Consider the following 12778-nt stretch of genomic DNA (forward strand, 5'->3'; position numbering starts at 1 on the left):
TACTCCTTTGGATAGTTGTGCATGTTCCACATATGTCACCTGCTTTCTCCGATTTCTTGACCCCATTTCTGTTATGGTTTTCATTTTACATGGTTGACAGCTTGACGCATTGTGGTATGGTCCAGTAAAATTAAATGATGCTTATTATAAATCTAAAGTAAGTTTATAGATTCAACAAACAAAGCTTTGTTAAAGACAGGAACTTAGAGCTTCAGTTATGTTGGGCAGCACAGTGGTGCAGTGGTTAGCACCGCAGCCTCACAACTCCAGCGACCCGGGTTCAATTCTAGGTACTGCCTGTGTGGAGTTTGCAAGTTCTCCCTGTGATTGCGTGGGTTTTCGCTGGGTGCTCCGGTTTCCTCCCGCAGCCAAAGACTTGCAGGTTGATAGGTAAATTGGCCATTATAAATTGTCCCTAGTATAGGTAGGTGGTAGGGGAATTGAGGGAAGGTGGGGATGTGGTAGGGAATATGGGATTAATGTAGGATTAGTATAAATGGGTGGTTGATGGTCAGCACAGACTCGGTGGGCCGTAGGGCCTGTTTCAGTGCTGCATATCTAAATAAAATAAACTTTTGTAACTGTCAGGGCTAGTCCAGAGAGAAGCTGTGAAGTGCTTTGGTACATTGTACTCTGTTAATGGCATATGAATGCAAATTGTTGTTGTCATTGTTTGTTTATTTATTTTATTTAGTGAAAGTGGGAACTCTTCTCAAGATGCTCCCGCTTGTCATCCTATCTTCCACCCCTCCCCCACCACCCCCAGATAGAGCCACACATGCCTCTAGCACTCTTGAAGCCACAATGGTAGCATCCTGTTGGAATAATAGAAAGTGGAAGAGAAAGGCTTCCTGGTTGCACAAGGGGGTTCACTTGGCTGTTTATAACAATGTCAATGCCATTATGTATGTGGAATTGTAAATGAATGAAGCAACTTATTTGAACTCTCCTATGTCTTGCCATCTCCAGTGTTGCATCTGGATTCCAAATGCGCATTAGTTTACAGGAGAGTGGTATGACCAGAGTGGAGGACGAGCAAAGGGGTGTGAATGTGATGGAAGGATTTATGACTTTGGGAATAATTTATGTTGGTGGTGGGTTACAGAGGGGCATTGTAGTGTCATATGGCTTCACACACCCAGGTTATTTGAAGCATGCCTTAATGAGCCCAATGCGGGCTTTTCTGGCAGGTGAGCAACTGCAGGCACCCTGGCCACGTCAGCTCCTGTTCCTTTTCATTGTTTTCCTCCTCCAACGATGCCGAGTGACCTGCACCTTCCTGCTCCTGCAGTTCCATTCCTCTCTGCGGCACCATGTTGTGCAAGGCACAGCAGACCACTACCATTCTTTGGATCCGAGCTGATGCATACTGAAGGGCGCCCCCAGATCTGACCAAATGCCTGAATTGCATCTTCAGCAACCCAATGGCTTCCTCATTGATCGCCCCTGTGGTCATGTACCGGTGGTAGGGCCTCTCACGGATGCCATGAGCCTGGTCGTCAGAGGATAACCGTTGTCGCCAAAGAGCCACCCACTCACACTGTATGGAGATGCGAAAACATGTGGGAGGTGTGAACGTCACTGAGTGAAGGATTCCAGGATATACTGACAGACATGCATGAAAATCTTCTGATGGTGATAAATGGTGATAAATATTGCGCAGGATAATTCTCCTGCCCTTCTTTGAAATTGTGCCATGGATTTTTTACGCCCACCTAAGAGGGCAGACGGGGTAACGGTTTAATGTTTCGTCTCAAAGATGTCATCTCCAACAATGTAGTGGTCCCTCAGTACTGCACTGGAGTGTCAGCTTAGATTTTTGTACTACCTTGTGACTTAGAGGCGAGAGTGCTACCAAGTGAGCCATAGCTGAAATCAAAACATAGCTAGTGCAACCATGTAAAATTTGTCGCAGAGCTATATGTAGTTTCTGTAACATCACTTCAGTGAGAGTTGCCGAGAATGCCATTTGTGTCTTTGGCCCAAGCCATCATGGTATTGTGAAATGAAAAAGAGCCTGGAGAGATTCAACCAAGGTGTTTCAAGAATATTAGCACAGAGCAGGGAGGTGCCAATTTGTTCAAGAACCTTTAGATAGAAAGTGAAAATTTGAGAAATTCAAAACATTGGTGAGTTTGACCATTACAGATAATACTGTTCTCCTGATGGAAGTGTGGGATGTCTTTAGCTAGCAGTTGACATATGTCCCTAATAGCCTCGGGGGGAAAGAAGTAATGCCTACTGTGGCACCAATGTTCAGAAAATTCTCAGTAAAATCACTTGGTCTGTGAAGACTATTGAATAGGTATGTGTGTGTGTGGGGGAAAAATGTCTTTTGTGATGCTTCAGTTCAGGAGCCTCCAATCTAGCCTCTTCCAAGTTTACACTAGATGCTCAGGCACTTAACATATGGTATGGATGTTTCCAATGTATTTTCACTGCCTCAGGCTTGTCATATTTGAATATTAATGCTGATTCATTTCTGGCTTTCTATAAGTGCATCTGCTGCTTTGAATGTGTAGGCCTAACTACTTTATTTGTAGGGCACCAAGTTCAACAAGCTGCAACCCCATTGAACTCAATTACTCCTACTCTGGACTCTTGTGCCCCTTCTCTTCTTCATCCCACCATTGATGGCAGAGCCTTCAGCTGCTTTGGCCCTATGCTCTGGATCTCCCTCCCAAGGCCCCTCCATCTCTTCCCCTCTGCTTTTGCTTTCAATAACCTGCTGAAAACTTTTTAACCAAACTTTTGGTTACTTCGCCAAACTCCCACACCGGCTCAGTATCCTTTCCTATAACTGTTCTTTATCTTCCCCTCTGTAAAGTACCTTGGGTGTTTTCTATAAGGTGCTAAATAAATGCAAGTTTTTGGTGCGAGAAATTAAGGTAATTCTTGGAATGGTTGTGGTAAAATGGAGAAGTGCCTTAGGGAAGTAACAGTAGGACAGATAGGGAAGTGGCGTCTAGCGCTCAAGAAGTGATGCTGGGGATAGATGTGGATTCTGTGAATTGGACTGCATATGAAACAGTGTCTCAGAAGCAGGACAGTACATATTTCACAATATTTTTGTTTCATGGTCATAAAAAAATTACCTTGCGCACTTCTCAAATAGATTGTCCCAGCCTCACAGTGTGAAAACGTTAGCAAAAAATGTATTCAGCCATATAATTTCTGTTCTGTTTCCTAAGATCAGGAGGGAAATTTGAATGGTATATTACCCTTGATAGACTTGAATTTCTGGTTGATTTGGGTAGGCACATGTCTGGCGTGGACTCAATGACCCAGAATTTGCTAACGGAGCTTGCTGTTGTTTATGCGCAAATGGCACAGTAATTTATACTCTGTGGCATTTAGAAGAGTGCAAGATTCTGAAGAGGCTTGACAAGGTAGATCCTGAGAGGCTCTTTCCTATGGCTGGGAATATAGAGCATAGCCTCACGATAAAGGGTTGATCATTTAGTGCTGAAATGAAAAAGTTCTTCACTCAGAGAATTGTGAATCTTTGGAACTCTCTATCCCAGAGGATTGTAGCTGCTCCATCATTCAGTATATTGAAGACTAGGATAGATAGATCTTGGCTCTCTCAGGGAATCAAGGGATATGGGGAGTGGGCAGGAAAGTGGAGTTGAGGCAGAAGATCAGCCATGATCATATTGAATGGTGGAGCAGGCTTGAGGGACCGTATGGTGTATTCCTGCTTCTATTTCTTATTTTCTTAGGTTCTTCAGACGAAAGACAGATGCATGGTTAGATATGGATATCCAAAAGGTTTTTTATTTGAGTGGTAGGTACAAACTAAACTCACCACAGCATGTTACATTTTGTAATTTGAAGTGCAAGTAATCTTTTAACAATGTGATAACTGTTAATTGCTGACAATGAATCTCTCTGTCAGTGAAAATTAACTGTTAAAAGTATGGAGTCTCATTCCTTTAGATATTAATTGTTGTTGGAGATTTTTTAAATGTATAATTTCGCTTTCAAATTGTGTTTAACAAAGGAAAAAAATTGAGAATGAGTTTTGAGCTTTTCCCCCAGGTTCAACAAGGCCTCAAGGCCCATGCTTGCCAGTTGTCTGATGACCAACAAGTGACTTTGGTAAGAATATAAGCGAGGTCTCTGGGGTAACTTGGCTCCAAGATGACACGTGAGGTAATGGAAGTTTGGAATCAAGTCAACCCTTTGTGGCTGCCTTGGTAATCTGATAGCAGGTCTCCACTACCCAGGGCACTGTTGATGATTGAAGAGTCAACTTGGCTCAATAATGAAATCTGGAGGGGGTAGATCTGTAATTTGGGCTGAGTTCCAGGTAGCTAAGTAAGCGATGCTTTAATAGGTTGGATGGCCCAGGTAGAAAAAGGAGTAGAAAACTTAGCAGTGGTCTATGCTGATAGATTGTTTGTGTGCAGCTGTTTAAACTCCAGCAGTACATCTGCACAAACTTGGGGGTCTAGCTTCCCTCATGGTTTAGGTGATTTAGGAAATGAATGGTGAGCCTAACTGACCAGTTAAGTGCCATGTGTGATTCCCCAGTCTGTGCCGAGTTCACTGATCTCAGCCAGGGCAGCAGAAAGAGTTAAATAATTGAGCTCTGTGCACAACAACAAATGGTCAGGAACTGGAAAAAAGAATTTGCGAGGTTTCCATCAACTATCCCTGCATCAAGTACAAAATATTATTTTTCCCTTATTTGCTATAAAAAAGGTTATGTAGAATGGTCACGAGTTTAAATTTGCTGGTGACTTCTGTCTTAAGGAAGGAGTATAGACACAAACTCTGCAGGATGCAACACAGACTAAAGCTATACACTCACTACCATTACTAACAACTTGCCTCACTATTCTTGTGCTTTCATAATGAAGAATAATCACTAATTTAAAACCTGTGAGATGGATTGATGCTAGATGAACAGATGACAGGTTGAAAATGTGTTTGGATCTTTTTCATTGCAAAATATATGAAAATAATTTGGACCTTTAGAGACTTTCATACTGTAGGATGGGTGTCAGTTATAACGATACAAATCTGGACCATTTAATCAGAGTCAGAAAAAGTGGATATTGCAATGTAGAACAGGAGAAAGATTGCAGAAATATGGTGCAGCACAGTGGAATTTGAAGAGGAATATCATGATTTTAGGACACAAGAAGGAAGTGAAGGCTGGCAAGGGGTGATGGATAAATTGCATTTTTGTGTGAGTTTGGATATGGGGCCACAGTGTTCTCAGTGAATTGGAATTTGTAAAGGGTGGAGTTGGAAAGTCCAATGCGAAGAGCATTGAGGAAATTAAGCCTTGAAATAACAAAGATATGCATGGGGGTTTTGCGGTCAAATGGTGAGGGGGAATGCAGCAAAAATGGAAGTTGAGAAAGAATATTCATTTTACTCACTCTTGTGAAACCATATTTTCCATGTTGTATCAGAATTCTTGTGTAACAACTAGATTAATTAATTATCTAATATACTCCGGAAAGGACTCTGTTATATTCCAACCTATTTCTCAACAGCTTTAACAGCTGTATATTATTTCAGTGACATTCCAATGTATATTAAAGAAACTTTAAGTGAAAAATATCTAATGACAGAACAGAGTGACAAAGATGAAACAATATATTATTGGTTTTAAGTTTGGCCAGCTCTATCCAGTGGTATAATTGCTTTCCTAATGCATTCAACAACAGTGCCTTTGGCTTAATGGTTAACTTTCCTGCCTCTGAGTAATTGAGTGTAGGGTTTGAGCCCTGCTTCACACTGGAGCTAAATGCTGGACACTATGACAGCATTTGATAGTGTGTCATAGAGTCATTTACAGCACAGAAGGAGGTCATTCGGCCCATCTTGTCCACGCCGGCTCTCCATGGAGCTCCCTGGCTCGATCCCTGTAGCCCTGCAATCTGTTTCTCTCAGTTGGCCATCCAACTTCCTCTTCAAGTCACTGATGGTCTCCGCTTCCAACACCCTTCTGGGCAGCGAGTTCCAGGTCATCACCATCCGCTGCGTTAAAAAATGCTTCTTCATATTCCCCCTGCACTCTTGTCCAAAATGTCAATCTGTCTCCCCAAGTCCTTGTACCATTTGTTAATGGAAACTCTTTTTCCTTGTTAACTTATCTAAGCCTGTCATAATCTTGTATTAGTGATAATGAAACACTCAGTCTGCATCTAGAAAAGGGGAATTCCTGATTTTGTGAGATTATCGAGTAGATTTTTGTTTTTACAGCTTGGGCATAAAGCATTGACTGGAAGGAAGAGAAAAAAAAAAACAATTGTATGTGGAGGATTGCACAACTATAATAGCTTGTCCAACTTTTCTTCCATTTAGGTTAATGATAGGAAAATTGGGTAGACTCTTAAGGGTGTGGGATCCTCCCTGCTTGATTCTCCTCTCCGCTTCACCCAGGTGGTGCTTTATACTTAAATGGTAAAGATAAAAATCTTCCTCAGTGTGTATTGTTCCTATGATAGGCAATGGTATCTCCTCCCCACAAAACTTCTCTGCATACTATTCTCTCCCTCTTCAGATTAATGTCTCATTTCTCTCTTTGCTGGCTGAGCCACATGTTAAACATTACCAACACTGGTAATTGGGCAAGACTTCGTTATTCTCAAACTGGCCTGCAATAAAAAAAATCCTACATGGAATGGGACTATTGTATCTTTCTTGTGCGTGAAAGACCTTTATTAACATTAAATACCAATTACATTATTGAGCCCCATGATCTCCGCTTGGCAACTACTGATCACTTACTTGTGGGCTGATGTGGTTCTAGCAGCAGCCGGAACTTCCATTACTTAACCTGTGTGAATGGTCCGAGATCCAATATCCAATGCTGGTTCGACACAGCCATTCATGTGCAGGGTAAGTACCCTGGGCACTATCAAATTAGGGGTGACACAGTGGCGCAGTGGTTAGCACTGCAGCCTCACAGCTCCAGCGACCTGGGTTCAATTCTGGGTACTGCCTGTGCGGAGTTTGCAAGTTCTCCCTGTGACGGCGTGGGTTTTTGCCGGGTGCTCCGGTTTCCTCCCACAGCCAAAGACTTGCAGGTTGATAGGTAAATTGGCCATTGTAAATTGCCCCTAGTGTAGGTAGGTGGTAGGGGAATTGAGGGAAGGTGGGGATGGGGTAGGAATATGGGATTAATGTAGGATTAGTATAAATGGGTGGTTGATGGTCGGCACAGACTCAGTGGGCCAAAGGGCCTGTTTCAGTGCTGTATCTCTAAATAAATAAATAAATTTCTTGGTCTGTATGTTTATTTTCATTTTATTTGAACACTTTTGTTTTAGTTATTAAATATTGTATAAGGGGGAAAAGGCTGTTTAACAAGGCAAGATGGGAGGAGACGGGGCACCATGTGATGAAACTTCTGGGGATACATACATCCAACCAGAGTTGGCAACTCTTAATTACTTGCTTATTTACTTTGGATTTTGTCCTGAGTTATTAGTTCAGCTTCACGTTTAGCTCACGTCTGACCATGACTTGCCCTCTATGTATCTATAGTTTTAATATCTTGTGAGCTAAGGTTTTCACTGGACTATCCTGTTATCTTTAGAGAGCAGGCAGTAAAATCACCAGCTAGTTATCTTGACACCTCAGTATGTTTACCAGTGAATAATTACTGAGCTATATGCCTCAGGGAGCCCTCAGCTTCGATCTCCAGTTTGAGCTGATTTAGCTGATCTCACCTGGGGCAGCCATAGGGGCACATATGGTTGGCCATTTTGCCCTTGCATTAGAGAGTAGAAAATAAATCAATCACTCCTGAGCACCAAACAGCAACTCATTCAGGAAGTTAACATGAATGGCCACCTGATGAGAATAGTAATTGTTTGGTTGCGATGGATCCCATAGTTGAATTATCAGCCAGCATTCACTGTTAAGGGTCAATAAAATATAATGACTGCTTCAAAGAGGTACTGGGGGTACCTGACATTTGTGGAACAATACCACAGCAAGGAGAGAATGGCTTCAGCAGAGGGGGAGGGGGAAATCCTTTTTGAATTAGTGTTTTTTTCCACTCTGCATATGGTTCAAAATAAAATGTCAGTTGTGAGGCACTGTGACTTAAACTCCCACTTTTTCATTTTCCACTAGCCTCCTTCATCTGCCACTAATAGTTTCAACAACAAATGTAAAAGGAGCTTGAAATTCACATCTGGTGCTTGCTTACAGCACTAAAGCTTCCATTTCTCTGTTTTTGCAGTCTGTCCAATGTTTGCAGTTGTGACCACCTTTTTTTAATTCCGTCATGGGATGTGGGCGCTACTGGCAAGGCCAACATTTGTTGCCCATCCCTAATTCCCCTTGACAACTGAGTGGCTTGCTAGGCCACTTCAGAGGGTAGTTAAGAGTCACCACATTGCTGTGGGTCTGGAGTCACATGGTAGGCCAGAGCAACCCAAGTAAGGATGGCAGATTTCCTTCCCTAAAGAGCTTTAGTGAACCTGTTGGGTTTTTATAACAATGGTAGTTTCATGGCAACATTACTGAGACTAGCATTTAGTTACAGATTTTAATTAACTGAATTTATTAATTAATTGAGTTTTAAATTCCACCAGTTGCTATGGTGGGATTTGAACCAGTATCCCCCCAGGGCATTAGCCTGGGCCTACTGGAGTACTAGTTCGGTGACATTACTACTACGCCACCATCTTCCCCCACCTGACCTTACAACAATATCTGTAATTTTAGTTTTCTATATCAATGTGGTTTACACCATTTAGGGTCAATACTGAGGTTTATTCAGCACTTTTGTTTGTGTTCACAGATCGCCTAATTTTGTACTTTCTTCTCTGTAATCTGCGAAATAACCGATAAATATCCCTGGACTAGGGAGGTGAAAATGGAGTGGACATTTCCGCTGTTACTTGCCATCCAGCGACAATCTGGGAAGTATATGAGAATGGAGATGGGGTTTGGCAAAGATCAGACTCCTTACGTACCATAAAAACTTTTATTTTCACACTGGATTTACAGCAGAAATTTTTCATGAATTGAATTAGTACTACTTTCGTATGAAGAAGGAAGTTTATAATGGAATGTCTGGTTCGATGGCCTCCTGAGATGCTGAGTGGAAAAACAAGGAGCCGCTCACAACAGTCTTAGTGGGCAGGCTAATGTGTTCCATGGTCTGGGACTCATGGCCACAATCACACTTTGGGTCATCCCTCATCTTCCACTTATGGAGCAGGTGCCCACATTGACCATGTGCTGTACAGATTTGGTTGAGTGTTGTACATTGTTTTCGAGGAAAGTTGAAGCCAGAAATCTCTGTTGTGTCAGTGATGAGGTGTTGTTTCTTTATGCAGCATGGAGCCCACAATTTCATCCATTTGGATAGTGGGTTGAGCCCAGCTGCATGAATATTAGCTGTTGTTTCCCAGAATGATCGGTGTGATGTTAAGCACTTTCTTGTTGGGTTTTTCAAGTCTTTGTGAATGGGAAGGTCAGTGTTGTTCATGACTTTTCCAGTCTCTCAGCATATTGGCATCATGGTACATGGTAGCTGGGGCAATATGGGACAGCACTGGGAGTCACTCAGTTGGAGTGGACTAAAGCTTCCCTGACACTGTCCTCATGGCGGTGTTTAGTTGCATGTCCATGATCTTTGTATGGCAGCTGCAGGACCACGAGGCAGAACAGTATTCTGCAGCAGAGTAGACTAGGGCCACTATTGCAGTGTGAAGTGTTCTGGTTGTGCTCCCGCAGGGCATTACATTGAGTTTCCTGACCAGGTTCACCTTGGTTTTTTACTTTTTGTCCAGTGTTGATGAGATGAGGCCCATAGATGAGTGTCCTGTCCAGGGTGATATTCAGGTATTTTGGGTGGGGGTCATGAGTAAATTGCCTTTTGCAGAAGGAAACACTGAGTTCTTTCCCAGCACCGTTATTGTTCAGACGGAACAAAAAAAAGAGTTGGTGCGAGCACCGACCCCTGTGGCGGACCATTGTTGAGCGTTCGTATTCATCTGGTCTTGTCACCAAGATAAATACAGAACTTAAGGTTGCTCGTTAGGACATTTATAAGTCTAAGAGTTTTGTGGCATTGAATAAATGTTGAAAACATCAGTAGCAGGTCTTTGCGCCAGTAAGTGTGGTATGCCGATGACAAGTCTATGTCGATGATGCAGCTGCAGTCTTCAGCTGCTTCTGGAACCCTGCCTCAGTGTTGGTCATGAATGCAAGCTTCAAAGCAGCTTCACCCTCCTCTGAAGCGTGCCAGGTTTTGATGACAACCTACAGCTGGTCTCCCTGTGCATGCCAGTTCATTGAGAACTTGCCGGCTAATGCCATCCAGAAGACAACCGAATGCCCAAAAGCAGCCTCCGATCTGAGAATCATGAAAGCATTCAGTTGATCTGTGCCGTACCACCTATCCTTTGTGGAAATGTTTGTGCAGAAAAACACCTTTGTCCACAAATCCATCAGGCGGTGGTCTGCATGGAATGTCCTCAAGGCCCTACGGGAAAAGGAGATGGTGGATCCTGTCGGATGGTTCCCCGAGCAGACTGCCAAAGTCGTTTGGCAGAATGCCTCATCACCAGAACTTTCAAACAGGCACCAAGACGTAGCTTCAAAGATACTTCATTACTGTGAAGCGCTTTGAGACGTCTGGTGGTCATGAAAGGTGTGATATAAATGCAAGCGTTTCTTTTCAGTGCCTCTGACGTATGTGTTGGAGATACTGAACCAATTAGGTGGGTTGAGGGATGGAAAATAATTGACTTGGAAAGCAAAGTTTATTGTGTGTGGCCAAACATCACAAGTAGTTATAAATAATGCAGGTACATTTGGTTTTAAATATATGCGTGGCTTTTTTTGGGGACTTGCCAATAGCCATTCAAATCACCTTTCAATGTCAACACTGCAAAGCACAAAGGAGCTGCTTTTGCAAATGTTGATGGACATTAGTTTAGTAAATGTTTAGCCACAAAAAGGGAGTCACTTTAACCAGTAACATTGTTAAAAAGTACTTTTGTGAACTTTCTTTGAACAGTTTTTAAGATATCAAAGCTGTTTAAGGTATTCAAATTAAAAATTAAAAAACTCTGCAGATGCTGTTATCTGAAATAGAACAGAACACTTGTAAATGTATTAGTCATCCATACGGTTTGGTAGCTCAGTAACAGCAGGACAGTCGGTCATTTGAGAGTAGAGCATGGCTATCCGACCCAAACCCGAAGGGATCCGACATGTGTCGGGTCGGGTCACACATCCGGGTCCAGCATTTGGGCTCAGGTCAGGTCAGGCCGGATCGGACACGCTCTATCACCACCTTTGGTAAGTGGCTCCAATGTTAATGTACTTTTTGGACTTGAAAAGTGGTTTTGTTACAGTTTTTTAAGCTTGTGCAGATAAGCAACAAAGTGAAAAACGGAAGGTAGGTTAACTGATGGTTGGGCCGGCTCGGGGTCGGATGTGGTTCTGTCGGGCTCGGGTCGGGTTTCATTCGTAGACCTGAGCCGGCCTTTATTTGAGAGTGTGCCACGTTTCAGGGATTTCTAGAGAAGTCCACAATCCACATCAACACAACGCTACATAACTGCCTGAGTGAACTGCAGGTCACTACAAAGATCATGACCACACCAAGGCCAGCTTCTCTGGACTCATCCTTTGCCTGAATTCTTAAGATCAGCTATAGCTTCCATCACAAATGTACTGACTAAGGTTTCAATCGTTGCAGTATTTCTTCTTTGGGTTCACCACATTAATGCAAGGCTCAAACAACTACAATGTTGCTCACCAGTCTGCTTTCACAAAAATCATTTAGTTTAGTTTAGTTTAGAGATACAGCACTGAAACAGGCCCTTCGGCCCACCAAGTCTGTGCCGACCATCAACCACCCATTTATACTAATCCTACACTAATCCCAGATTCCTACTGCATCCCCACCTGTCCCTCTATTTCCCTACCACCTACCTATACTAGGGGCAATTTTTTATAATGGCCAATTAACCTATCAACCTGTAAGTCTTTGGCATGTGGGAGGAAACCGGAGCACCCGGAGGAAACCCACGCAGACACAGGGAGAACTTGCAAACTCCACACAGGCAGTACCCAGAATCGAACCCGGGTCCCTGGAGCTGTGAGGCTGCGGTGCTAACCACTGCGCCACTGTGCCGCCCCAACATTTACTGTGTTATGGGAGTATCCAGCAGCAGGGGAATAGCAGGAACTGGCATATAAATTAGTAAATGTTTCATAGCGAAGCTAGTCCCGTGTTACCCAGCAGCCTGCTCCACCAAGTACATGATGCACAGGCCCAGACATCAATAACGTGGCACCAGAAGTTCCAGGGACATAAACCTGGCAGCACAAAGAGTTAATGAATCACTTCCCTCCTCAGGAGATGGATACTGGCACACAACAGCCAATTTTCTCACTTCCTCATGCCACCGTGAACCATTTAAAAGACATGTTTAATAGGAAGCAGAAGGCACACAATACACTGATGCAAAGTAAAAGCAGCAAGTTAAAACAAACTGAATAAACCAGCACCATACACAGTTAGGGTAAGTAAAATTTGGCTTAAACGGTACTGCTATGGGAGACTACATTTGCAGCTGTGGACAAACACTGCTGCCAATGCAGAGTCCTCCAAAGTTCCACCCTGGTAGTATGTTATGTGTATTCATGTGAAACAGTTTCTTCATAACACGTAAACAGCCAAGAATTGTTTTTTTTCAATGCATGCAGCTGTGGGCTCGGGCTTAGCAAAGTACCTACCTCAGCTTCCCATATTAGAGAGGAGGCAGTTTGATTGACATTT

The 12778-nt window shown here is 43.0% G+C and overlaps 2 protein-coding genes across 7 annotated transcripts in view; one reads left to right on the plus strand and one right to left on the minus strand.

Moving 5' to 3' along the window:
• Positions 1–12778, minus strand: part of LOC137351976 (tumor necrosis factor receptor superfamily member 14-like) — a 126601-nt gene that overhangs the window by 85093 nt on the left and 28730 nt on the right. The window lies entirely within an intron of this gene.
• The window catches only part of c37h1orf127 (chromosome 37 C1orf127 homolog), an 82005-nt gene that overhangs the window by 10006 nt on the left and 59221 nt on the right, over positions 1–12778 (plus strand). For 2 of the 4 annotated variants that reach the window (XM_068016914.1, XM_068016916.1), the window contains exon 2: positions 8777–11289. The exons of the other annotated variants lie outside the window; for them this stretch is intronic. In XM_068016914.1, the coding sequence (XP_067873015.1) occupies positions 11168–11289 (122 nt within the window). In that variant the 5' untranslated portion in view covers positions 8777–11167. The remainder of the gene's footprint in view (positions 1–8776; positions 11290–12778) is intronic. 4 annotated transcript variants of the gene reach the window in all.

This window comes from Heterodontus francisci, chromosome 37 (assembly GCF_036365525.1).
Source record: "Heterodontus francisci isolate sHetFra1 chromosome 37, sHetFra1.hap1, whole genome shotgun sequence".
Lineage (NCBI taxonomy): Eukaryota > Metazoa > Chordata > Chondrichthyes > Heterodontiformes > Heterodontidae > Heterodontus > Heterodontus francisci.